Source organism: Artemia franciscana, chromosome 15 (assembly GCF_032884065.1).
Source record: "Artemia franciscana chromosome 15, ASM3288406v1, whole genome shotgun sequence".
Classification (NCBI taxonomy): domain Eukaryota; kingdom Metazoa; phylum Arthropoda; class Branchiopoda; order Anostraca; family Artemiidae; genus Artemia; species Artemia franciscana.
The window spans coordinates 7,771,948-7,797,427 of record NC_088877.1 but is presented as its reverse complement, the minus strand read 5'-3'; the positions used below and the strand labels follow the sequence as shown (position 1 = coordinate 7,797,427).

At 34.6% G+C, this 25,480-nt stretch overlaps 1 protein-coding gene across 1 annotated transcript in view; it reads left to right on the top strand.

Moving 5' to 3' along the window:
* The first annotated feature begins 1,659 nt into the window (after positions 1–1,659).
* LOC136036659 (choline O-acetyltransferase-like) overlaps positions 1,660–25,480 on the top strand; it is an 88,153-nt gene continuing 64,332 nt past the window's right edge. The window contains exons 1-3 of the mRNA XM_065718960.1: positions 1,660–1,683; positions 11,077–11,262; positions 13,142–13,314. Coding sequence (XP_065575032.1) covers positions 1,660–1,683; positions 11,077–11,262; positions 13,142–13,314 — 383 coding nt within the window. The remainder of the gene's footprint in view (positions 1,684–11,076; positions 11,263–13,141; positions 13,315–25,480) is intronic.

Below are 25,480 nucleotides of genomic sequence, written 5' to 3'. Positions count from 1 at the left end.
ATATATATATATATATATATATATATATATATATATATATATATATATATATATATGTATATATATATATACGTTTCTTCAGCTGACATTAAGCGTTTCCTGGGAGTCCTTTCCTTCACACGAATTGCGAAAATGCCCTCCTATCGCACCTACTAATGAAACAAAACTCGCTACTCCGTGATAGCCGATGCTATGTCAGGTGACAGATTTGAACTGATATAGAAGTTCTGCATTTCAATGACAATGTATCGCAGAATCCTCCCATAGAACTTGGTTACGACAATATGTTTAGATTTCGTCCCTTGACAGAGAAGGTTCGGGCCAACTTCAAGAAGATACACTCTGAAGAACACCGGGCCATTGCTGAGCAAACAGTCACGACAAAGCAGCGAATATCGTTGAAGCAGTACAATCCGATAAAACCACATAAATGGGGACACAAGCTCATCTCCAGAGTCGAAATAAGTGGATATACGCATGATTTAGAACTGAACGATGGCATGGGATCAGTTGATACAAGCGATTTGGTGGTTGGGGTTGATTTTGTCCTCCGAACTGCGAAGGGAATCCCAAACCACATGAACTACCAGCATTTTTACGATATCTGATTTTCGTCACTAGACCTATCCCAGACCCTAAATGACCAGAATATACTTCCACTGGCTACAGTTAGGAAACAGCTTAATAGGCTGTGCTTTAGAACTAGATTGCAATATGAAAGCGCAAGGAAGAAGTTTGTATGACTGGCGGGTGGAAATGCAGTTGAATGTTGTAGTGGTGAAGTGGTATGGTAATAAGCCTGCTGACTTGAGATTAACATATGGAGCTCTGGATCCTGAATATGCCTAAGAGAGGCGGGATAGCAAGCGAAAAGAGCATATAGAAGTGAGGAGACCACACTGTGTGAAGGAATACAATCGCTTTATGTGTGGCGTCGATCTTGCCGATATGCTGACAGAGCTGCACAAAATTGACTTCAAGTTTCAAAACAAGTGGTATATGTGAATTTCCTTTTTCTCTTTTGGCTTTTCCATTGTAAATTTGTGGATCCTTTATCACAAGTGTCTTCCTATTGGAGAAAAACCCATGGCCTTACTGCAGTTCAAAATTGACGTGGCACATACCTGCAAATCTTACTCAAGATCATTCAGCTGCTCTTCAAATTGGGAACTAGGAGCTAGGCTCATCTTTATGCTTTTTCTTAGTTGTCAATTGATCCTAACTTTTTGGAAGGAGAATGGGACATCAAAATCTCCTTTAAAAGCCATTGTACTTAACAGGCTGGCAAAATTAATTCGGTGAAGCCTGGTTTGCATTGACTTGTACATACGTGTCCGCAAGAAGGGCCTAAGGTAGGAGCGAATCTCCAACATTTTTATTGGGGGGGGGGCAAAAGTGGTCCATATCCGGATAATCAAAGGGCATAGGATATACAGTATTTTTTCTTTACATTATTGGAGGGGTACCTACCGCCCTTGCCCCCCTCAAACGTCAACTTTCGCCTAAGGATAAGATAAGATACTTATTTCAAAATTTCTGTTACAAGCCCCGAAGGGATGGATCGAAACTTTGGAGTGAAAAAATCAATACAAACAAAATTTTCATAAATAAAAGAGGAAAACTAGAAAACTGGCAAACGATTTCAAAACCAATGTCAGAATGAAAAACCATTCGCTAGTCAAGGTAATTACGAAGTGACCTGTCAAAATAAGTTAAAAAGATAAAATCTGATAAAACTCAAAAAGAATTAGACAATAAATAAATTAAAAATAATTTTTGACGGGGCCCATTAAAAGGGGGGGGGGACAAAACAAGCGAACGAATACAAGATTCAGACAGCACCAGTACCAAATAATAAAAGAGGGAAACTAGTGGGGTATTTTTTCTGCAACATTGTGGAAAAATGTTTTTTCAGTATCTGGAGGTGAAGCAACGAATGAGGGGGGGGGAGGATATGAACAGGCTCAGAAACTGTCCGAGACGGATGGAATCTGGATGGGGAGTGTCTTTTTGGGAAAATATTTTCTGTGTGTGGGTTTGCTTTACATTTTTCTGTAAAAAAGGAGGCACACCATATCTCTCATGTACTCAAGTGTTTTCAAACTTTTTTTTTTTTTTTTTTTTTTTTAGATTGCAGGGAACCTTAGCTTCATTGAGAATTATTCTCAGTAAGAGGGAACGCTAAAAATATTTAAGAGCTTAAGGAGGAAATCGGCATTGATTATCTGCAGGCAAAATTATCACCTTTGCATCTTTTTCTTCGGCCTCCCAGGAACTTAATTATTTCAAGAAACTAAAAGTACATACATGCATAATAAAAATGCTGCGTACCATGCGGTCTTCTTGGGTTACGAAAATTTTCAACTCAACGCGACAAAAAATAAATAAAAAAGAAATAGTCACAATGTAATGATAATAGTAAGTACATTGTAATAATTTAGTGCAGATAAACTGTAACGTAAATTAAGGTTTACATAAGTATTTTTGTATCGATTTTGGGTCTTTCATCTTGGTTCAGACTATCTATGAATTCGCTTATCTGCGGTTGACACACCACCCAATTCTGCGGATAAATTTTAAATCACTTGCATGCTAGGGACACAGTAAAGAAACGACACGTGTATTTCCTATTTAGAATCTTAGGACGTTTTTCATTTAAGTAGAAACAAATGTATTTACTTCAAAACAAGGTTATCATCAGCAGATTTTCATACAAAATGTCCAAAAATTTCATATAAAATAATGTTCAGGGTTGGTAAGTGAGCTGTGAAAATACGAGAACAGTCCATTTCAAAACCAGACAATTTTAACCTGAGAAAGGCTGAATTTGACCATGCAATGAATTTGACCTTTTATTTAGATCAGATCGACTTTGACATTATAATACCATAATGTCCTTTGAAGTTGAATACTTTTTATGAATGATGGCTAAGAATTTAAAAAAAGACTTTGTTTAAGAAAATTTGTCACTTGTGTCTTATAGCCACCACATTCTAGAAGTGAAATTAGGTTAATCATAATGAAATATACCAAAATATAACGAAAATAACATAGTTTAGTAACAAAATTATGGAAACTACAACAAAAAAATTCAGGAAGGGGAGGGGGGCACCCAGACCGCGTGGCTTTAAGACACAAGTACCGAAAATTATATGTAAGAAGAAAAGCAAGCTTTAGTCTTGTTTATTCGGCCATTGGAAAAGGATGAGGAGCTACAACCTTAAATGTTTACCCTAAATTTCAGCATGAGCAGTTGGACGTCTTTCAAAAGTTTTATTCCTTTCAGAAAAATATTTTTGTTCATTTTCAAATTAGTTCTTTTGAGATAAAGAAAAATATACTTATTATTTAAATTTTTTCTCAAAGTAAATGACATTGAAAAAGAACCAAAGTAGGCAAATAAAAAAGATATCAAACAATTCGTGGTAACGAACTGTAGTAAGGGGCGACCCGGCTCAATAGTAACCGAAACTCTAAAAAATGATATTTTGATAACAATAGTTAAATCAAAAGAATTAAATTTTTATGATGATTTTAGATATGATTGATTTTAAAAAATCCCCCTATAAACGTCCGTACACTTCCCAGTAACCATTACTATATGTAAACACAGGTCAAAGTTTGTAACTTGCAACCCCTCCCACGGGGACTGCGGGGGAGCAAGACGTAGGTATTAGGTTTTTCGACTATGATGAATAAAATGGCTATCTCAGAATTTTGATCCGGTGACTTTGGGGAAAAAATGAGCGTGGGAGGGGGCCTAGATGCCCTCCTTTTTTTGGTTACTTAAAAAGGGCACTAGAACTTTTAATCTCCGTTGGAATGAGCCCTCTCGCGACATGCTAGGACCACTGGGTCGATACGATCACCCATGGGAAAAAAACAAACAAAAAAAAACAAATAAACACGCATCCGTGATTTGTTTTTATTGGTATCAAAATTCCATTTTTTGAGTTTCGGTTACTATTGAGCCGGGTCGCTCCTTACTTAGAGTTCATTACCACGAACAATTTGATTCGAACTGTGCCCCAGGGCCATATAAGGTTCTTAAGGGAGGGGTGGTTGTATAAACTTTGGAAGAAGCGCATTTAATTGGAAATTGAATCTTCCACTTCCTTTTAACAGTCATAAGTGATTACAGGGCAACTAGCCCTGTTCCAAGCCTTGCTTTCCTCAAATGTATCCGATCAAAAATTTTGAGATAGCCATCTTGTTCAAAATAGTCCAAACATCATATAAAATACCCCCAGGGGTTGATACAGCCCCCAAAGGGTGCTGTTTCAATGAAGCGGCCGTTTAAACTTAGCGATGGTCGTTTAAACTCTGAAGGAGAGCTAAGAGTGGTCGGAGGGCATCTAGCCCCACCCCCTCCCTCAAGCTCCCTTATCCAAAATTGCATCCGATTAAAATGTTTAGATAGCCAATTTGTTAAGAGTAAACGTTATAAACTCTTTATTAACTACTAAATTACAAAAAACATAAATACACACAACCGTCGGGGGAAGGCTCAAACAGCCTGATGAAAGAGCATGCTAAAGAGCATATGAAAATGCCCTCAGAACCTGAAGAAAAGGGTTGTAAGTTATGTTCCAGGCATAAATTTTTTATGGAAGGGGTGGTCATATATACTTTGGAGAGGGTTCATTGAAGTAGAAATTGAAAGTTCGAGTTCCTTTTTAAGAGTAAAAAGTGATCAGAGGGTGACCGGCCCCTCTTACAATCATTTTAATCAAATAAATCTGATCATAGCCTAATTATGAGATAAAATAGTTTAATACCACAGACAAGCTTTGCTTGTTACAGAAATTTTCACAAGTCTTAATTTATAGAAGAATAAAACTGGATGCGATATCTTTTCTTTGGTGAGGGGAGAGGGTTAAAACAAGATTATTGGTCGAAACCCACATCCTTTGCAATATGTAGGTAGATCCTTTCAATACAAAATATTTTCCCCTTTAATTATTTTTCCAGAACAAAACATTCCTTGGTATGGTATTACAGATTAATTTGATATGATTTTTCAGCAAAGAAATTGGGAACTGTGGATATAATAAAATTTAACTTACATTTTCCCTAAATTTTATGGTTAACAATCATAATAAAGTGACAGCTATGGAAGTCGAAAAGGGAACGAGTTTCCAATTATTGTATTTGTTCTCAAATCTAGCGTTTATTCTATTCATTGGTTAAGCTTTCAATGCTTTCTGAAAATAATGACATAGTCGATGTTCTACATCCTCCGATGACCTTATTTATCAAAGCATATTTTTTTTTACTGAAATTTTTTAACAGCCATCGTGTTCGAAATAGTCGTAAAGTCAAATAACTATGCCCCCGGGAATACAACTAACAAATTATATTCATATGTTTTATTTCTTAAGTCTAAGAAGTGAAGAACTGTACAAATATTCATGTTATAAATTAATAAGAATTTGTAATAAAAATGAACAGAAACTAATTAAAAACACTTGACGTAATAAGAGGTTTTTCAAAGAAAAGTAAAGAGCCATATTAAACCAAAACTAGCAGATATAAACTAGCAATAGCTCTTGTGCCCTTATAAGTTCAAACAGTTCGTGGTAACGAACTGTAGTAAGGAGCGACCCGGCTCAATAGTAACCAAAACTCTAAAAAATGGAATTTTGATACCAATAGCTACATCAAAAGAATCGCATTTTAATGCTGGTTTTAAATATATAAGTTTCATCAAGTTTAGTCTTACCCATCAAAAGTTACGAGCCTGAGAAAATTTGCGTTATTTTAGAAAATAGGAGGGAACGCCCCCTAAAAGTCATAGAATCTTAACGAAAATCACACCATCAGATTCAGCGTATCAGAGAACCCTACTGTAGAAGTTTCGAGCTCCTATCTGCAAAAATGTGGAATTTTACATTTTTTGCCAGAAGGCAGATCACGGATGCGTGTTTATTTGTTTTTTTGTTTGTTTTTTTTTCTTTTTCCCAGGGGTGATCGTATCGACCCAGTTGTCCTAGAATGTTGCAAGAGGGCTCATTCTAACGGAAATGAAAAGTTCTAGTGCCCTTTTTAAGTGACCAAAAAAATTGGAGGGCACCTAGGTCCCCTCCCACGCTAATTATTTTCCCAAAGCCAACGGATCAAAATTCTGAGATAGCCATTTTATTCAGCGTAGTCGAAAAACCTTATAACTATGTCTTTGGGGACGATTTACTCCCCCACAGTCCCCGTGGGAGGGGCAACAAGTTACAAACTTTGACCTGTGCTTACATATAGTAATGGTTATTGGGAAGTATACAGGCGTTTTCAGGAGGATTTTTTTGGTTTGGGGGAGGGGTTGAGAAGAGGGGCATATGCTGGGGGAACTTTCCTTCGAGAATTTGTAATGGGAGAAGAAAATATCCATGAAGGGAGAGCAGGATTTAGGCTACTAGCATTATTTAAAAAAAAAACAATTAAAAAATAAAAGTGAAAAAGCTTTTTCAGCTGGAAGTAAGGAACAGCAATAAAACTTAAAACAAACAGAAATTATTACCCATATGAGGGGCTCACCTCTTTCTAATACCTCGCTCTTTACGCTAAAGTATTTTCAGTAATTTCAACTACTTATTCTACGGCTTTTGTGATTCAGGGGGTCATTCTTAATGAATTGGGATAAAATTTAAGCTTTAGTGTAAAGAGCGAGGTACTGACGATGGGGTGAATCCCCTCATATATGTAATAAAAACATGAGAATACAAAAGTTCTTTACGTAAGCTAATTTATAAGTTACGTAAATCTTTTACCAATAAAAAGATTCGTAAAAAATTAAAAGTTCTAGTTGCCTTTTTAATTAACCAAAAAATCGGGGGGCAACTAGGTTTCGTCCCCCGCTCTTTTTTTCTCAAAATCATTCGATCAAAATTATGAGAAAGCCATTAAGCGAAAAAAAAAAATATGCAAATTTCGTTTTGATTATTCCTCTGCGGAGAGCCAAAATCAAAACATGCATTGATTCAAAAACGTTCAGAAATTAAATAAAAAAAAGAAGTTTTTTTAACTGAAAGTAAGGAGCGACATTAAAACTTAAAACGCACAGAAATTACTTCGTATATGAAAGAGGCTGCTTCCTCATCAACGCCCCGGTCTTTACGCTAAAGTCTTTTACTGTTTTAAAAAGAAGAATTGAGAGAAAGAGTCAAACTTTAGCGTAAAAAGCGGGGCGTTGATGAGGAAGCAGCCTCTTTCATATACGAAGTAATTTCTGTGCGTTTTAAGTTTTAATGTCGCTCCTTACTTTCAGTTAAAAAAACTTGTTTTTTTTTTATTTAATTTTAAGTGACGAAAAAGATTGGAAGGCAACTGACACCCCTCCAATCCCTCTTTTTTTCTTAAAAGTCGACCAATAGAAATTCTGAGATAGCCCTTTTGTTCAGCAGAGTTGAAAAGCCCAGTAACTATGTCTTTGAGGATAACATACCCCCCCACAGCCCCTGGGTAAAGGTTTGTAAGTCAGAAAATTTGTCCATTGCTTATATATAGTATTTCTTATTGAAAAGTATGCATACATTTTCTGGGAAGGTGGGAGAGTTCTCTACTAGGGGGCTTTTCTACGTCGAGAGGGAAGTTCCCAGAGTGAACTTTCCGAGGGAAATTTACCCAAGATTCTTTCACAAAATTCTTTTTATTTGTCTTCCTTTCTCTTTGCCGACTCAATTTTACATGTGGAAACATTAAGGGGCATCTTGCGGGCGAATATCTATCGGGTTGGAATTGTTTAGAGTATCTTTCCATTCTCCAGAGGAAATTTTCTGCGGGATTACCTTTCAACTAAAAGGCGGTAGGTGTCTGTGAGAAATAATTTTCACAGAGGGGGGAATTTTCACACAGAAGGGGATTTCCGGCTTGATTTTAAAAACAATAAGAAATTAATGTATTTTTCAAATGAAAGTAGGCTATGAAAAATTTTTCAGTTGGAATTGTCCGCAACAAATTTTCCAGAGGTGATTTTCAGCTAGAATGGAATTGTCTGGGAGGATTTTCCTGGTTGGGGTGTTGTATGAGGGAACATGTTTGCATGAAGAGATCTTCCGTGGAGGGGGAACCAGATTTCCTGGTATCATTTAAACATCATATGTTTCGTTTTTTCATTAGACTGTTTGTATTGTTTCTTAGCAATGGGCTATTTAAGAGCAGTTAATATTAGTTTACACTTCCTCTTGGAACATTTCAATATTCCGTATTTGGTTGAAAATATTTTCAACACTAAAATTTTTTGTAGTTTTAAGAAAGATTCTTATTATTCCATTCAAACAGCTCCTATGTTTCAATAGTCGTTCTTAAAGAATTTGGACAAAAGTCAAACTTTTGACTGGGGTTTTGAGGAGGGGACACCCTCCCTTATACATATAATAAATAATTTGGTATTATACGGGGTGATTTTCACATTGGGAAGGGGGTTTCAGGAGGTGAACTTTCCAGAGGAAATTTTACACGGGAGAAAACTTCGCCAAAATTAATATATAAATTTCGTTTTAATTGTCCATGAACGGTGAACCAAATTCGAACCTGCAAAGAAAAACCTTCAGAAGTTACGTAAAAAAAACAACTATTTTTTTAACTGAAAGTCAGGAGCAGTATTAAAACTTAAAATGAACAGAAGTTATTCCGTATATGAAAGGGGCTGTCCCCTCCTCGACATCTCGCTCTTTACGCTAAAGATTGCCTCTTTGTCATAACTATACTTTTAAAGTAAAAAAAACCTTTAGCGTAAAGAGCGAGGAGTTGAGGAGAGGGCAGCCCCTTTCATATACGGAATAATTTCTGTTCGTTTTAAGTTTTAATATAGCTCCTTACTTTCAGTTTTACAAAATTTGTTTTTTCATATAATTAGATACAGAAACTTTAAAAATACCTCATCCATAGCTTGAACCTCCTTCCGAATCGTTAAGTGAACAAAATTATCATTTAAATATAAAAAAAAAATACGATTTGGTTTCTGAGTATCAAGTCTTTTCATGTAGTTCTTTGAGCAACCACTTGGATTGATATGTGTTTTATAGTGTTACTAAACTGAACACCAAAAGAACTCCACGAGTTTGAAGCTTAGTAGAATTCGTTTTTAGAACTTGGACTTGATTCAATAATAAAATATTGTTGAAAAGACCTTGAGCTTGAAAAGACATTAAATTGCGCCAAGAGCAAAAACTGGTAATTTCAACAATATGTGTATATTTTTTAATGAGGGATTACAACAATTCAAGAACCTTAAAAAAGAAATCTAAAAGTTTGAAACTTAGTAGAAATTGTTGTTAGAAGAATATCCTTACAAAATTTGTTTTGTTATAAGTTTAAGCAATGTCTTTTTAAGACATGAAAAAAGAGTTCAAAATTTTTTTAGGTTTAGGTCAGAATAGCTAAAGTTATAATGTAAAATGAAAAAATGTCTGCGGTGCCTGAGTAATAATTTTAATGTTTTAATTGAAACTAGAATCATACCTGAAAATCTTAAAATCAGTTTATTTTTTGTTGGATAAAACCAACTCGCTACGTGATTAAGCTTAGAGGTTTGAATGCAAGTAGTTATATTGTGTCAGTAGGAAGGCCCAAAAAACGAAAATTTGAAATTATTACAAATAACGATTCTCCATTTTGATAAGGGATTACAACAATTCGAAAACCCTAAATCTAAAAGCGAAAACCAAATGGTTGAAGCTTAGAAAAGACTGTAGTATGAAAAGACATCAAATTGTGTAAAGAGCAAAAATCTGGTAATTGCAAATTATTTGTATATATTTTTACAAGGAATTACAACAATCAAAAAACCTCAAAAATAAAACGAAAAGTTTGAAGCTTAGTTAGTATATATCGTTGTTAGAAATCAGACTTGCTTTAATAATCAACATTTTTGGAAGGACAGCAATATGAAAAAAACATCAAACTGTCTTAAATTGTCTGCGGTTAAAAGACAAAAGGCGAACCCGTCGGGCTCCCGCTATGTAGTGTGTTCTGTATATGGAAGACCTTGAATCCGTCAAAACTAGACTTTGAACCCATCAAACAAGTCTGTGGACTTACTTTAATAATGAAAAATCTTTGAAAAGACTTTAATATGAAAAGGCAGCAAATTGTCTCAAATTGTCTGCGATTAGAAGACAAGCAACAATGAGAATCCACGCATAGAACCCTGTCGCGTGCCAAGCGCCGAGGCCCGGTGGTGAAGCCGCCGTGGTCCCTGTACTATTGGCGGGCGCTATATATATATATATATATATATATATATATATATATATATATATATATATATATATATATATATATATATATATATATGTGTGTGTGTGTGTGTGTGTGTGAGTGTGTGTGTGGGTGTGTGTGTGTGTGTGTAAGGTCTTCATTTTATGGAAGACTTTGAGCCTGTCAAAACTACAGCTGGAAACAACGCTTTAATTGAAATCTAAGATGAATATTCCTCAACCAAAATTCATCTGAAGCGGTAACTTCCTTCTGTTGATTTTTATCGCTTACAATTATCACGCTAAATTACTTTCTAAATAGTGAAACTGTGCAAAGAATATTTTAAAGCGAAGATTATATGCCTTTTATAGATGATGCTCTTATCCAAAAGGGCATAGTTCCAGTGTTAAAAAACAATTTAAGTATTTAGGTTGAATAGCAACTACTAGATGATTTAAGGCACTTGGTGAACTACAATAAAACTAATTACTTTTGGTAGTAGAAACCATATCAACACCAAATAATACAAAAAAAATGTATTAAAGGATGTTCCAGACGAAACAATTTTTGAACTGCAGAAAGCCAGGTTTAAATATATAGACGACGAAGCTTGAGTATCCAATACTTGTAGCCATTAATCAACACTTTAGCATTAATGGGTACAAGTCTTTATTATTGATTGGCAGATTAGTCATAACAGGCACAAGAACAGATGAAAAGAGAAACCACTTGAATGTTTTGTGACTCAAAAATGTTTCCTGTCCTTACTGGCACAAAATTTCATACAGCGGAATCTACCAGACGGAATATCTGGCTGTTTTTACTGAATAACAATTCCACATCTTATTATAAAACATCATCTACTGTTAGTTATTATTCTTTCAGACTTTACCAAAACTTCCTATTCCGTCTTTGGAGTTAACATTACAAAATTTCAAATTAGCTACGACAGCTTTTCTTACGGATGAAGAATTTGAAACAGTTTCTGAAGCGTGTAAGGAACTTGAAGGAGCTTCAGGTTCAGCAATTCAGCGGTACCTACTTGATCGTCAGGAGAAGCACGATAATTGGGTAAGTAGTGACCCTAGACGAGAGCGGTGGCAATAGCCAGTTTATCTTCCTTGTCAACATCATTTTTTTGGTACACTATTTACATTTACAATAAGTTATGGTAGTATGTTTCATTTCTTGTTAAAGCTAGCTTATTTTTCGCTAAAAAAATTTTTTTTATACATAAAATGTTATCTGATCCTATTGAATAGTCAGAATTCAACGGTCTTTTTGTTTTGCAAAATGTAATAACAATTCATAACCATGGTCAAGGTACATACAAACTTACATAAGCTCACCACAAGACAATAGTATCTGTTATAGGGAACGAAAGACCATGCAAAGGTTGAATCCTTCAAAACCTTCTAACATAACAACATCAATCACTATCACTTTCATCGAAAGTAAAACAGTTCAAAATAGGGATGAAACCTTTTTATTGATAGTGAATAGATATAAAATTATTTAACTGGATATTTCGAACACATATACAGTGTTCATCATCAGCAGTAAAACTAAAAAGAGTTTTTAGTTTTACTGCTGATGATGAACACTGTGTATGTGTTCGAAATATCCAGTTAAATAATTTTATATCTTATCACCGTCAATAAAAAGGTTTCATCCCTATTTTGAACTGTTTTACTTTCGTCATAAAAAGGCAGTGTGGTCTTCGAAGTTGTCACTTTAATCAGGAGAAAAACATTAGACCGATTTCAATTTATATTAAATCAATAGTACTAAATAACTTACGTCACTAGTATTAATATAAAAATGAAATAACAAACATTAAAAATACTTTAACCATTAAAACATTAAAAAAGACACTTTTTACAATTTTGACGAATCGCCAAGTAGTGAGACTGTTAGATTCCCATCGGAAGCTTCTTCTACTTAAACCACGTATAACTGAGATTGAAAATAAAAACTTGAATATAAATGTAAATTTTCTATACTAGATTACTAACAGTTCTTCAGCTAATTAATAATTAATATTTAATAATATTTAATAATATTTAATAAATTAATAATTAACTAATTAACCCAATTAATAATTTTTCTACTTTCCAACTAAAATAAGTTTTATTGCAAGAATAAATATTGTATTTTCTTCAACGCTAATTATTATTATTAAAGCTAATGAAATAAGACTAATTATTTAATATATTTAAATTAGTTGGAAAAACCTAAGACCATGATATAAACAATAAAAAGTCTAAAAACTGCCTTGAAATAATCATAAATACTTATTCATGTCAGTGCTTGTGTATATCTTCAATTCCCCCCTTCTAATGGTGCAATATGGTGCAACGGTGCAATGGTGCAACGGTAATGGTAAATGGTGCAACCCAGCTTATAAATGGTTGCACTTGATTGGATACATTTGTAACGTGGGTATTCTTTATTTCTTTGTTATCTTAATGACGAACGCCAACCAAGAGGCAAGAAGGAAAGAGTGGCGCTAATGTAAAATATAACCGAAAATATAAAAGGGATGTATATTGCTCCAAGAAGAGGGAGGAGGTGTGGTAAATTGAAGCAAAATGTCTTTAAGAACGAGATAAATATGTTCTGGGACTGTTTAAAATTAGCTGTCAGGTTTTTTTTTAGATTTTCCTTAATGGTCTTGGTTTTGTTTTAAGTGACACTAGGCATGGTCTCAAGTTTTACCAATCAATTTCAAACAAATCAATAAATTGGATTTCTCAACTATTCAACAAATGACATAAAAGTTATGTGATACCTTTTCTTTAAAGAATAAGGTTGGTTTGCTCTTCGAAGATCTAAGTTTCAATATCTCTATCAAAAGAAAGAAAATAAAAGAAGTGAACAAGTCAAAGCAAAAGAGAGTAGTGTACTTATCGCTGCTTATTAATTATTAACGTAGCTTTAATATTTGAAGGCTTATGACTGGTGGCTTGAAGACATGTATCTGAAAAATTCATTACCATTGCCAATCCATTCCAATCCAGGCATGATATTTCCGCGCGAGACTTTTAAGACTACTGAAGAATTCATAAGATATGTCTCCTGCTTCGTTGAAGAAGCATACAAGTTTAAAATCAAAATTGATAGGTAAGTGAAACTAGTTTCGAAGGGACTGAAGAAACAGGATCTAGAGCCTCATTAATCAAATCCTGAATAACAAAGACATTTAAAATTCTTAAAGGAATAATTATCCGTTTTTATCATTTTTTCAGAAATCGGTTTTGAAATAGTAAAATAAAACAACATGTACCACTTATGTCCGTTGGACGGCTAGACAAATAAGGCGCTCCAAAAAGCAGACGAAAATTTACTAGAAGTTTTCCAGAGAAATTGCCTATGGATTGTTCGGGGTACCCGGCTGACGGACCGTATTTCAAACAGTAGGTTGTACGAAAAATATGGTTAAATCCTGCTTTCTAGGGCTATAATGAAAGAGAGGTTGAGATGGCTAGGCCACGCTTTGCGGATGAAGGATGACAGATTGCCAAGATTGTCCTTTTTGGCCAACCGTCTGGGGCTACACAGGAAGCTGGTCATCATCGTCTGGGTTGGGGAATAGATTAGTTTCTTTGTGTTTTCTTTTTTATGAACAATTGATGTTTAGCAATTTGATTCTAAAAACTTTTCCCACAAAACAAGTTTTCCAAAGAAAAGTAGAGATATAGAGATAGAGAAATAGAGAGCTCTATTAAACCAAAAATGGCCGGAAACACAGTCAAATACTTTTCCAAGCGTAAAACTACCCCAAATCACTATCAATAAGCAATTGAAACTCAAAACGAACAGAAATTACAATAAATAGCTGAGCCAAACTAAAAAAAAGCATGAATTAGCATGAGTAGGGCATGAGTAATGTTAATTTTTGCTCGTTTAAAGTTTGACTCAGCTTTTTTTTATAATTTCTGTTCGTTTTGAGTTACATTTGTTTAAAATATTTATTTGTGGTAGTTTTACGCTTGAAAGATTATTTGACTATATTTCCGCTAATTTGGCTTAATGGATCTTCCATTTTAATTTTATAACTCTTGGACTTGGCCTGAAAAATAAAACAATATCCTTCCCAAAGGACTCTATCTATGCTCGTTGAGATCCTGGATACACTTACACTCTTTTATTTACTTAAATCATAAAAGGAGAAGTAGCAATAGTATTAGCCCCAAAAGTTTTAACTTAATACTCCATGTACTTCTCGATATAATGCTGAGGTGTCTTCTTGGCAACCATAAGCAAAATGCCTTTGATTTAGTTTAAAGTGACATTCCGTTTTAAAGCATAATGGCCTAATTGACGATTGTGGGGGGTTGACATAATTGCTACCCTACAGACATAATTGCTAGATCGTTTTACTGTGCTGAACAAAATGGCTGTCTCAAAATTTTGACCTGATGCGTTTGGAAAATGAATGGGCTTGAAAGAAGGGCTGCTTGCCCTCCAATATCTTTTTACTCTTAAAAAAGGCACCAGAATTTTTAATTTTGAATTGAATTAGCTCTTTTAAAATTTTCAATATTATATATAGGTATTATAAAGTGGTGCAGCTTATTATATTGCTTATATGCCCTTTTGAAAACCTACATGAACGCACTTTTTTCATTTAATTGAAACTCCTGTTAACTTTCCCTAAAAGTTTCACGGTAACACCCTTAGCGTCATTAGTTACAGTAACCGTAGCGGTAGCATTAAAAGTATACACATAGTGCTGGCACGTACGCAGGGGGGCCTTCGGGCCTGCCCCCCAAATTCTGTGAGATGTTTAAATTCCCCATGGTTTCGTGGGATTTCTGGCAAAAATAAAACACTTATTATGAATCTAGATACATTTGTGAAGCATTTTTTGGGGATTTTACAGCATGCAATTATCCGGTCAAGTCACTGCCCAATTATTAACCCATTTTTTGTGTAACTTTTTACCCTCTTTGAAGTAATTAGCGATTGTACTTTTTTTCGTAAAGAGAGTTTGCTTTCCACAACAAAATAGAATTATCCTTGATATTAGGGCGTTTATCCCCCCTTTTCAGGATAAAGTACAGCTTTTAATGGATCAATTTTGGAAGAAGGCTTTAGTCTTCTTCCCCCCATCCGCTACAATACTACAGATTAAAGTTAATCTGTATTTTCCGATATACGTGCTTTTTGCATTTTTTTTAGTTACTAAATAAAAAAAAGTACTACTTTATATCTGCTGTTTCGAAGGTTTTGGCCCCCCCGAAAAAATTCCTGCGTACGTGCCTGACATAGTACCTTCTGGCTAATTCAAAATCCCCGAAAAAACTTAACCTTAAAGGTCTAACTTAATAATATAATCTGTTCTTCAGATATTGCTGTGTCACCTTTTTAAACGTTCACATGCTCACAGTTTGTTTTGATTTAGTTCAAAATCCACCTAAATATTCCTTAAAGGCTTAACCTTAATACCCTTAGACTGCACAGTAGCAATACTTGTAGCAGCATTAGTGGCAGTATGCGCGTAGCACCTTTTGTTTTTTAAACATCCCCTTCAACACACGCTGAAAGTTGAAGCATTTCTGATGTCTCTGCTTGATGATCTAGTTCCTTTTCGTTACTATACATCCCAAATTTTTCACCTTCTATCCTTAGCTTTAATAGCAGTAGAAGTAGCATAAATAGTATAATTAATTCTAGTAGCCTAAGCTCTAGTGGCAGTGGTAGCATTAGAAGTGGTAATAATAGTAACAGTAGTAGCAGCATGAGTAGAAGCAGCACTACTAGGATGAAAAGATTTTCTTTTGGTTAGTTTAACATTCTTCACAACAAGCCCCGTTAGTTGTAACTTCAAACACAAAACTGTTCTGAAGATATTGCTGTTACACCCTTTTAAAAACAGGCATACAGACGAGGTGTTGTGATTCAGATCACCTCCCCTTCAAAATTCATTGAAAAAGTTACCTTCATACCACTAGGCATAGTCGTAATAGTAGTCACAGTAGTAACATTGATATTACTATTCATGGTATTAACAGATTGCACTTTGATCAGCAGAGCATTCCTCTCATCAAATCCTAGAGGTATCAACTTAATGTAATTAGCCATCTCTATGACATCGCTGATATGTCCTTTTGATAACCTGTATGTTATCAGATTTTCCTCTCAGTGCTCTTACAAGTAGTATCAAAAGAAGTAGTAGTAATAGTAAATGCAGCATTAATAGTAGTTTTAGCAGTAGTGTACATATACTGCCTTTTGGTGAGATTACAATCCCCTTTAAGCTCTCTCTGAAACTTCCAATTTAATACTCAAATGAATTTTGGAGATACGCAGTTTTGACAATTTGCTGCACATAGTGTCTTTTGGTTTAGCTTGAGTTTCACCTCAGTACTATAAATAGATTAGTTTGGTAGTATTATTGGTGGTAGTTGTAGTAGTACTGGTAGCATGCAAGTATTGCCTTTTTGATCATCTTTCTTATCATTTCCTGGATTTTCCAAATTGATATACTCAGTTATTCCAGTGTTACACCCTTTTGAAAATCCTTATTCACCTAACATATTTTAACTTAGTTCAAAACATCCTCTGGAAGGCTCATCTGAATGCCCTTTGTCTTCTTGAAAAGTGAAGTTCCAACATACATGTCTTTTTCAATAACATATACTATGTGTAAACAATAAACGAATTGCCTAGGTTACAGCCCCTGTCCTGTGGACTCTGGAGAGGTTGACACCCCCAAAGACATAATTACTGGATATTTCAAAAAGGCTGAACAAAATACATCTCTAAAAATTTCGATTTTTAGATTTTTAGACAATTGGTAAAAAAACGGCTATCTCACAATTTCAATCCAATGTGTTTTGAGAAAAGAGGATGTCAGGGAGATGGGCTAGTTGTTCTCCGTCATGTTTGACTCTTAAAAGGCAGCTACAACTATACAATTCAAATTAAATTTGCCCCTTACACAAATGTGCCCTGATCACTCTGAATGTTAAAAGAGGCACTAAAACTCCATAGAAAGATGCTCCCACGTAGCCCTCTCTCCTGATCCCCCCACTAGAAAAAATTCCCAATGAAAATGTCTGTACACTTCACAATAACCATTTCTATATGTAAACAATGGTCGAAGTTTGTAACTTGCAACCCCTCCCCCGGGGATTGTGGCGGATTAAGTCATACCCAAAGACATAGTTCTTAAGTTTTTTCTACTATGCTGAACAAAATGGCTAGAAGAAAAGAAGAAATGAGCGTGGGAGGAGGCCTAGGCGCTCTCCGTTTTTTTCGCTTGAAAATGGCACTAGAACTTTCAATTTCAATTCGAATGAGGTCTCCTGCGACATTTTTAGGACCACTGGGTCGATCCGATCACCCATGGGAAAAAAACAAAAAATAAACACGCATCCGTGATCTGTCTTCTGGTAAAAAATACAACATTCCACATTTTTGTAGATAGCAGCTTGAAACTTCTAGAGTAGGGTTCTCTGATACACTGAATATGACTGTGTGATTTTTGTTAAAATTCTATAGCTTGTAGGGGGTATTTCCCCCTATTTTCTGATACAAGCCAAATCTTCTCAGGCTCGTTACTTTTGATGGGTTACAAGACTATGCTGAACAAAATGGCTAGAAGAAACGAAGAAATGAGCGTGGGAGGGGGTCTAGGTACCCTCCGATTTTTTGTCACTTAAAAATGGCACTAGAACTTTTAATTTCCGTTCGAATGAGGCCTCTTGCGACATTCTAGGACCACTGGGTCGATCTGATCACCCAAGGGAAAAAACAACAACAAATAAACACGCATCCGTGATCTGTCTTCTGGTAAAAAATACCAAATTCCACATTTTTGTAGATAGGAGCTTGAAACTTCTAGAGGAGGATTCTCTGATACACTGAATATGACGGTGTGACTTTTGTTAAAATTCTATAGCCTTGTAGGGGTGTTTCCCCCTATTTTCTTATACAAGGCAAATTTTCTCTGGCTCGTTACTTTTGATGGGTATAACTAAACTTGATGAAACTTATATATTTAAAATCAGCATTAAAATTTGATTCTTTTGATGTAACTATTGGTATCAAAGTTTCGTTTCTTAGAGTTTCGGTTACTATTGAGCCAGGTCGCTCCTTACTACAGTTCGTTACCATGAACTGTTTGATACCGGTAAAAAAAAGTTTCATGACCAAGCATACCACACTGTTTTACTTAAGATAGTTAGTAAGGTAAACTTTTTTTTTTATGGGTTGATCATGTTTAGCTGACCAGCAATAGACCGTTTCGCATTCTTACGCTAAATAGCTTCTTTTACAGAATAGCAATGTGAAGCTCCTCAACAGCTTTAACCAATGGTGTATTGACTAGTTGGGTCTTAGTTTTTATATCTTTAATATTATCACAGTGTAATGTAGTTTATTGTTACCCCTAAAGGGTACTGGCCAACACAATGAAAAAGCTGAGAACCGGTGCTATTTAATATAGTCTATCTAAAAATATTACAATGAGGGCTGCACGGACTGCACAGGCTATGAAACTGTCCAAAAATAAAACATTCATATCTGCTTCACTTTCGCCTTCCATCTAAATTAGAGAAGTATTGAAACAGAGAAACCTCTCTTCGATATTTTAGTACTTTTGTAATTCTAGTAACTATGTAAATTGCTAGATTTTTATCTATTGAATCGTAATTTTTTTTTATCCTGATGATTTTAGGGTCGTATAGCTTTTGCTTAGTTGCATATGCCAAGAGTTTCAATGTCTCCTGGGGCAATCTTAGGGACAGAAAACTGTTTTTTAACGTTTTAGAACATTTTAAGAACAAAATCTTATGTTTCCCGGGACGACTAAGCCCCTTTCAGGCTTAAACAGAGAGGTTCATAATTTTGACCATCGTACTATGGGTTTGATGGCTTAACAGCAAGGAAAAGTTCCTTTCCATACTGGGCTCTAGCTCTCTGTCCAGGGACCTGAAGATGTCACTGAGAAAGTATCAAGAGGTTTCAAAGGCTAGAAATTCTTATGCTAAAAAGAAGCCTAAGACATCTGCTTCACTTTTATGGGGATCCGTTTTAAATAAACTTGATGCCAACCAGCAAAGAGATGATTTTGCTTTTGAACTGAAGTTTTCTACTTAAATATTATAATGAAATCAAGCTTAAGATTAAAAAGATTAAGTCATTTCAACAAAAGGGTCATTTCTGTATAACCTTAACCATCCAAGAACGAGCTTTGCACGGGGAAGCCCCACACAAATTTAGATCTAAAGCTTCTAGTATACATGTAATATTTGCCAAACCTTAATTGAGTTGTAATTTTGGATCAGTTACTTTGTTGAGCAGAGGTTGTTTGGTCCGTTAATGTTGCTCGAAAATTTAGTTGTACAAATAATAAGTAAAAATATATAGCATAGTTACAAATAAAAATATGAGTAAACCCAGTAAGGTACTGAAAAATATAAATAAAAAAGTTAATGAGCACTTTTCAAGACACAAAATAAAGTGCAACCTAAGTTAGTATTTCAACTGCTTGAATAATGACCTTCAGCGTATTATTGTGCAAATCAAACTTATTCAAAATCTGTCAGATAAAATAACGCTGAACTAAAAATTACCCCATGAAGGTTCATTACCCCGTTACACCATTCTGTCAGTCAAGACAGACACAAAAGGCCGTCACTTCATGTTTTTTATTTTCATTACAAATTTGAACAACTCTTTATGCGATATTTGCTCTGTTGGCAGCTTGCAATGCACGTTATTTGGATTTGTTTTTTGTTTAAATTGATTGGCTACTGATTTTATTTTATATTATATTATATTGCTCTTTATTTTTATTTATGATTACCATGGGTGATTTCTAATTAATATCTCGGTGGAACCTTTTTATAAGTTGTAGCTTACTTATATTAAATAAAAAAAAACAAGTTTTTTCAACTGAAAGTAAGGAGTGACATCAAAACTTAAAACGCACAGAAATTACTTCGTATATGAAAGAGGCTGCTTCCTCATCAACGTCCCGCTCTTTACGCTAAAGTTTGACTCTTTCTCTCAATTCTTCTTTCTAAAACAGTAAAAAACTTTAGCGTAAAGAGCGGGGCGTTGATGAGGAAGCAGCCTCTTTCATATACGAAGTAATTTCTGTGCGTTTTAAGTTTTGATGTCACTCCTTACTTTCAGTTGAAAAAACTTGTTTTTTTTATTTAATTTCTGAACGTTTTTGAATCAATGCATGTTTTGATTTTGGCTCTCCGCAGAGGAATAATCAAAACAAAATTTGCATATTTTTTTTTTTTTTGGCTCAATGGCTTTCTCATAATTTTGATCGAATGATTTTGAGAAAAAAAGAGCGGGGGACGAAGCCTAGTTGCCCCCCGATTTTTTGGTTAATTAAAAAGGCAACTAGAACTTTTAATTTTTTACGAATATTTTTATTGGTAAAAGATTTACGTAACTTATAAATTAGCTTACGTAAAGAACTTTTGTATTCTCATGTTTTTATTACATATATGAGGGGATTCGCCCCATCGTCGGTACCTCGCTCTTTACACTAAAGCTTAAATTTTATCCCAATTCATTAAGAATGACCCCTTAATCACAAAAGCCGTAGAATAAGTAGTTGAAATTACCGAAAATACTTTAGCGTAAAGAGCGAGGTATTAGAAGGAGGTGAGCCCCTCATATGGGTAATAATTTCTGTTTGTTTTAAGTTTTATTGCTGTTCCTTACTTCCAGCTGAAAAATCTTTTTCACTTTTATTTTTTAATTGTTTTTTTTTTTTAATTAATGCTAGTAAATCCTGCACTCCCTTCATGGAAATTTTCTTCTCCCATTACAAATTCTCGAAGGAAAGTTCCCCCAGCATATCCCCCACTTCTCAACCCCTCCCCCAAACCAAAAAAATCCTCCTGAAAACGCCTGTATACTTCCCAATAACCATTACTATATGTAAGCACAGGTCAAAGTTTGTAACTTGTTGCCCCTCCCACGGGGACTGTGGGGGAGTAAGTCGTCCCCAAAGACATAGTTATAAGGTTTTTCGACTACGCTGAATAAAATGGCTATCTCAGAATTTTGATCCGTTGACTTTGGGAAAATAACTAGCGTGGGAGGGGGCCTAGGTGCCCTCCAATTTTTTTGGTCACTTAAAAAGGGCACTAGAACTTTTCATTTCCGTTAGAATGAGACCTCTTGCAACATTCTAGGACAACTGGGTCGATACGATCACCCCTGGGGGAAAAAAAAAAAAAAAAAAAAAAAACAAAAAAACAAATAAACACGCATCCGTGATCTGCCTTCTGGCAAAAAATGCAAAATTCCACATTTTTGTAGATAGGAGCTCGAAACTTCTACAGTAGGGTTCTCTGATACGCTGAATCTGATGGTGTGATTTTCGTTAAGATTCTATGACTTTTAGGGGGCGTTTCCCCCTATTTTCTAAAATAACGCAAATTTTCTCAGCCTCGTAACTTTTGATGGGTAAGACTAAACTTGATGAAACTTATATATTTAAAACCAGCATTAAAATGCGATTCTTTTGATGTAGCTATTGGTATCAAAATTCCATTTTTTAAAGTTTTGGTTACTATTGAGCCGGGTCGCTCCTTACTACAGTTCGTTACCACGAACTGTTTGATCACCATATTGGGTACTGCTGTAATTCTTCCTTTTCAAAATTGAATTAATTACTGTGGGCTAAAGTTCGATTTCGTTCTTTAACATAATTAAATAAAATGACAAGTTTTTTAACTGCAAATAAAGAGCGACATTAAAACTTAAAAGTAACCGAAATGATTCCGTATATTAAAGGAGTTGTCTCCTCTTCAATGCCCCGCTCTTTACGCTAAAGTTTGACTCTTTCACACAAGTCTACTTTATGAAACAATAAAAAACTTTAGCTTAAAGAGCGAGGCATTGAGGAGGGGACAACCCCTTTCATATAGGGAATAACTTCTGTTCGTTTTTAGTTTTAATGTCGCTCCTTATTTGCAGTTAAAAAAAACTTGTTTTTTTTATTTAATTTCTGAACATTTGTGAATTAATGCATGTTCTGATTTTGGCTCACCGCACATGAATAATTAAAACGAAATTTGCCAATAATTTTTTTTTTTGGTTAAATGGCTTTATCATAGTTTTGATGGGACGATTTTGATAAAAAAAAAAGGGTTAGGAATGAGGCCTAGTTGCCGTCAAATTTTTGGCTACTTAAAAAGGCAACTAGAATTTTCTGTTTGTTTTATGGACGTTTTTATTAGTATTTTTATTATTAGTATTTTTAGCTATTAGTATTTATTAGTATTTTATATACGTAACTTACGAATTAACTTACGTAATGAACTTTTATATTTATATGTTTTTATTACGTATGTGAGGGGCTTCGCCCCTCACCAATGCCTCGCTCTTTACACTAAAGCTTTAATTTTGTCCGAATTCCTTATGAGTGGCCCCTGAATCACAAAGGCCGTAGAATAAATGGTTGAAATTACTAAAAATACTTTAGTGCAAAGAGCGAGATCGTGGAGGAGACAAACCCCCTTATAATTATATTACGTAATATAATTATATATTTATTATATAATATATATATATATATAATATATATTATATATAATATATACATATGTTATAATATATATAATAATATATAATATATATAATATATAATATATATTTTATGTAATATAATTATAATTATATACGTAATAATTTCTGTTTGTTTAGGTTTTAATACTGCTCCTTGCTTCCAGCTGAAATTTTTTTTCTCATTTTTTTTTAAATAATGCTAGAGAATCCTGCGCCCTCTTCACGGAAATTATTTTCCCTCATGATAAATTCATCCATGGAAAGATCTATCCATGTAACCAACCCCCCTCCAACGCAAAAAGGTCCCCTGAAAACGTCTGTACACTTCTAAATAACCATAACTATATGTAAAAAATAGAAAAACAAGTTTTTTTTTAACTGAAAGTAAGGAGCGAAATTAAAACTTAAACCGAACAGAAATTACTCCATATATGAAAGGGGTTGTTCCCTCTTCAACGTCCCGCTCTTCACGCTAAAGTTTGACTCTTTCTCTCAACTCTACTTTTTAAAACAGTGAAAATCTATTGGGTATAGAACGGGGAGTTGAGGAGGGAACATCCCCTTTCATATACGGAATAATTTCTATTCGTTTTAATTTTTAATGTTGGTCCTTACTTTCAGTTAAAAGAACTTGTTTTTTTATTTAATTTCTGAATGTTTTTTAAATAATCCATGTTTTGATTTGGGCTCTCCGCACATGAACAATCAAAACGAAATTTACATTTTTTTTTTTTTTTTGAGAAAGGGTCGGGGAGGAGGCCTAGTTGACTTCCAATCTTTTGGCTGCATAAAAGGGCAACTAGAACTTTTATTTTTTTTAACAACGTTTTTATTAGAAAAAAAATAAGTAACTTACGAATTAACTTACGTAACGAACTTCTACATTCATATATTTTTATTACGTATATGAGGAGGTTTGTCCCCTCGTTAATACCTCGCTCTTTACACTAAAGCTTGAATTTTCTCCCAGTCCTTTAAGAACGACCCCTGAATTACAAAGGCCTTGGAATAAATGGCTAAAATTACTAAAAATACTTTAGCGTAAAGAGCGAGGTATAAGGAGAGGTGAACCCCTCATATGCGTAATAATTTCTTTTCGTTTTAAGTTCTAATTCTTCTCATTGCTTTCAGTTGAAATAAAACGTTTTCATATTTATTTTTTCATTGTTTTTTGTTTTAAATAATGCTAAAGAATCCTGCGTCCCCTTCATGGAAATTATCATCCCCCATGAAAAATTCTTCCATGGAAAGATCTTCCCATGTTACTCCTTCCCCTTGACCCCTCTAACCAAAAAAAATACCCCTGGAAACGTCTGTTTGCTTACCAATAACCAATACTATATGCAAACACAGGTCAAAGCTTGTAACTTGCAGCTCCTCCCCCGGGGACTGTGAGGGAGTAAGTCGTCTCCATAGACCCAGTTATTAGGTTTTTCGACTATGCTGAACAAAATGGCTATCTCAAAATTTGATCCGTTAACTTTGGGAAAAAATGAGCGTGGGAGGAGGCCTAGGTGCCTTTTAATTTTTTTGGTCACTGAAAAAGGACACTAGAACTTATAATTTACTTTATACTTAGACCTCTAGAGACATTATAGGACCACTGTGTCGATACGATCACCCCTGGGACAAAAAAAAAATAAAACAAAAACAAATTAACACGCAACCGTGATCTGTCCTCTGGCAAAAAAAAATTCGAAATTCCACATTTTTGTAGATAAGAGCTCGATAGTTCAACACTAAAGTTCTCTGATATGCTGAATGCGACGGTGTGATTTTCGTTAAGATTCTATTACTTTTGGGGGATGTTTTCCCCTATTTTCCAAAAAAGGCAAATTTTCTCAGGCTCGTAACTGTTGATGGGTAAGACTAAATTTGATGAAACTTGTATATTTAAAATCAGCATAAATATCCAATTTTTTTATGTAACTAGTGCTATCAAAATTCCGTTTTTTAGAGTTTTTTTACTATTGAGCCAGGTCGCTCTTTACTTTTTTTCCCAAAAACTGTTTGACAATGGTCAAAGTTTGTAACTTGCAACCCCTTCCTCGGGGACTGTGGGGATTAAGTCGTCCCGAAAGACATAGTTATTAGATTCTTCGACTGTGCTGAACAAAATGGCTATTTCAAGATTTTGATCCGGTGACTTCGCAACATTCTAGGACCACTGGGTCGATACAATCACCTTTGGGGAAAAAATAGAAAAAAACAACAACAAATAAACACGCATCCGTGATCTGTTATCTGGGGAAAAATATATAATTCCGCGTTTTTGTAGATAGGAGCTTTAAACTCCTACAGTAAGGTTCTCTGATATGCTGAACCTGATGGTGTGATTTTCGCTAAGATTCTCAGACTTTTTTGGGGTGTTTCCCCCAATCTTCTCAAATAAGGCAAAATTTCTCAGGCTTGTAACTTTTGATGGATAGACTATTTAAAATCAGCATAAAAATGTGATTCTTTTGATATAACTACTGATTACGAGTTCGTTACCACGAACTGTTTGATTTCAGGAATTTCTCTAATTTCAATTCATAAATCAGATTTTTTATTATCAGATTATATCTGATAATATCTGATCAGATATATCTGATCAGATTATATCAGATTTCATTACGCTAAAGTTTGACCGTTTCTCTTTACTCTATTTTTAAAACAGTAAGAAATTTTAGCGTAAAGAGCGGGGCGTTGAGGAGGAAAAGCCCCTTTAATATACGGAGTAATTTCTGTTAGTTTT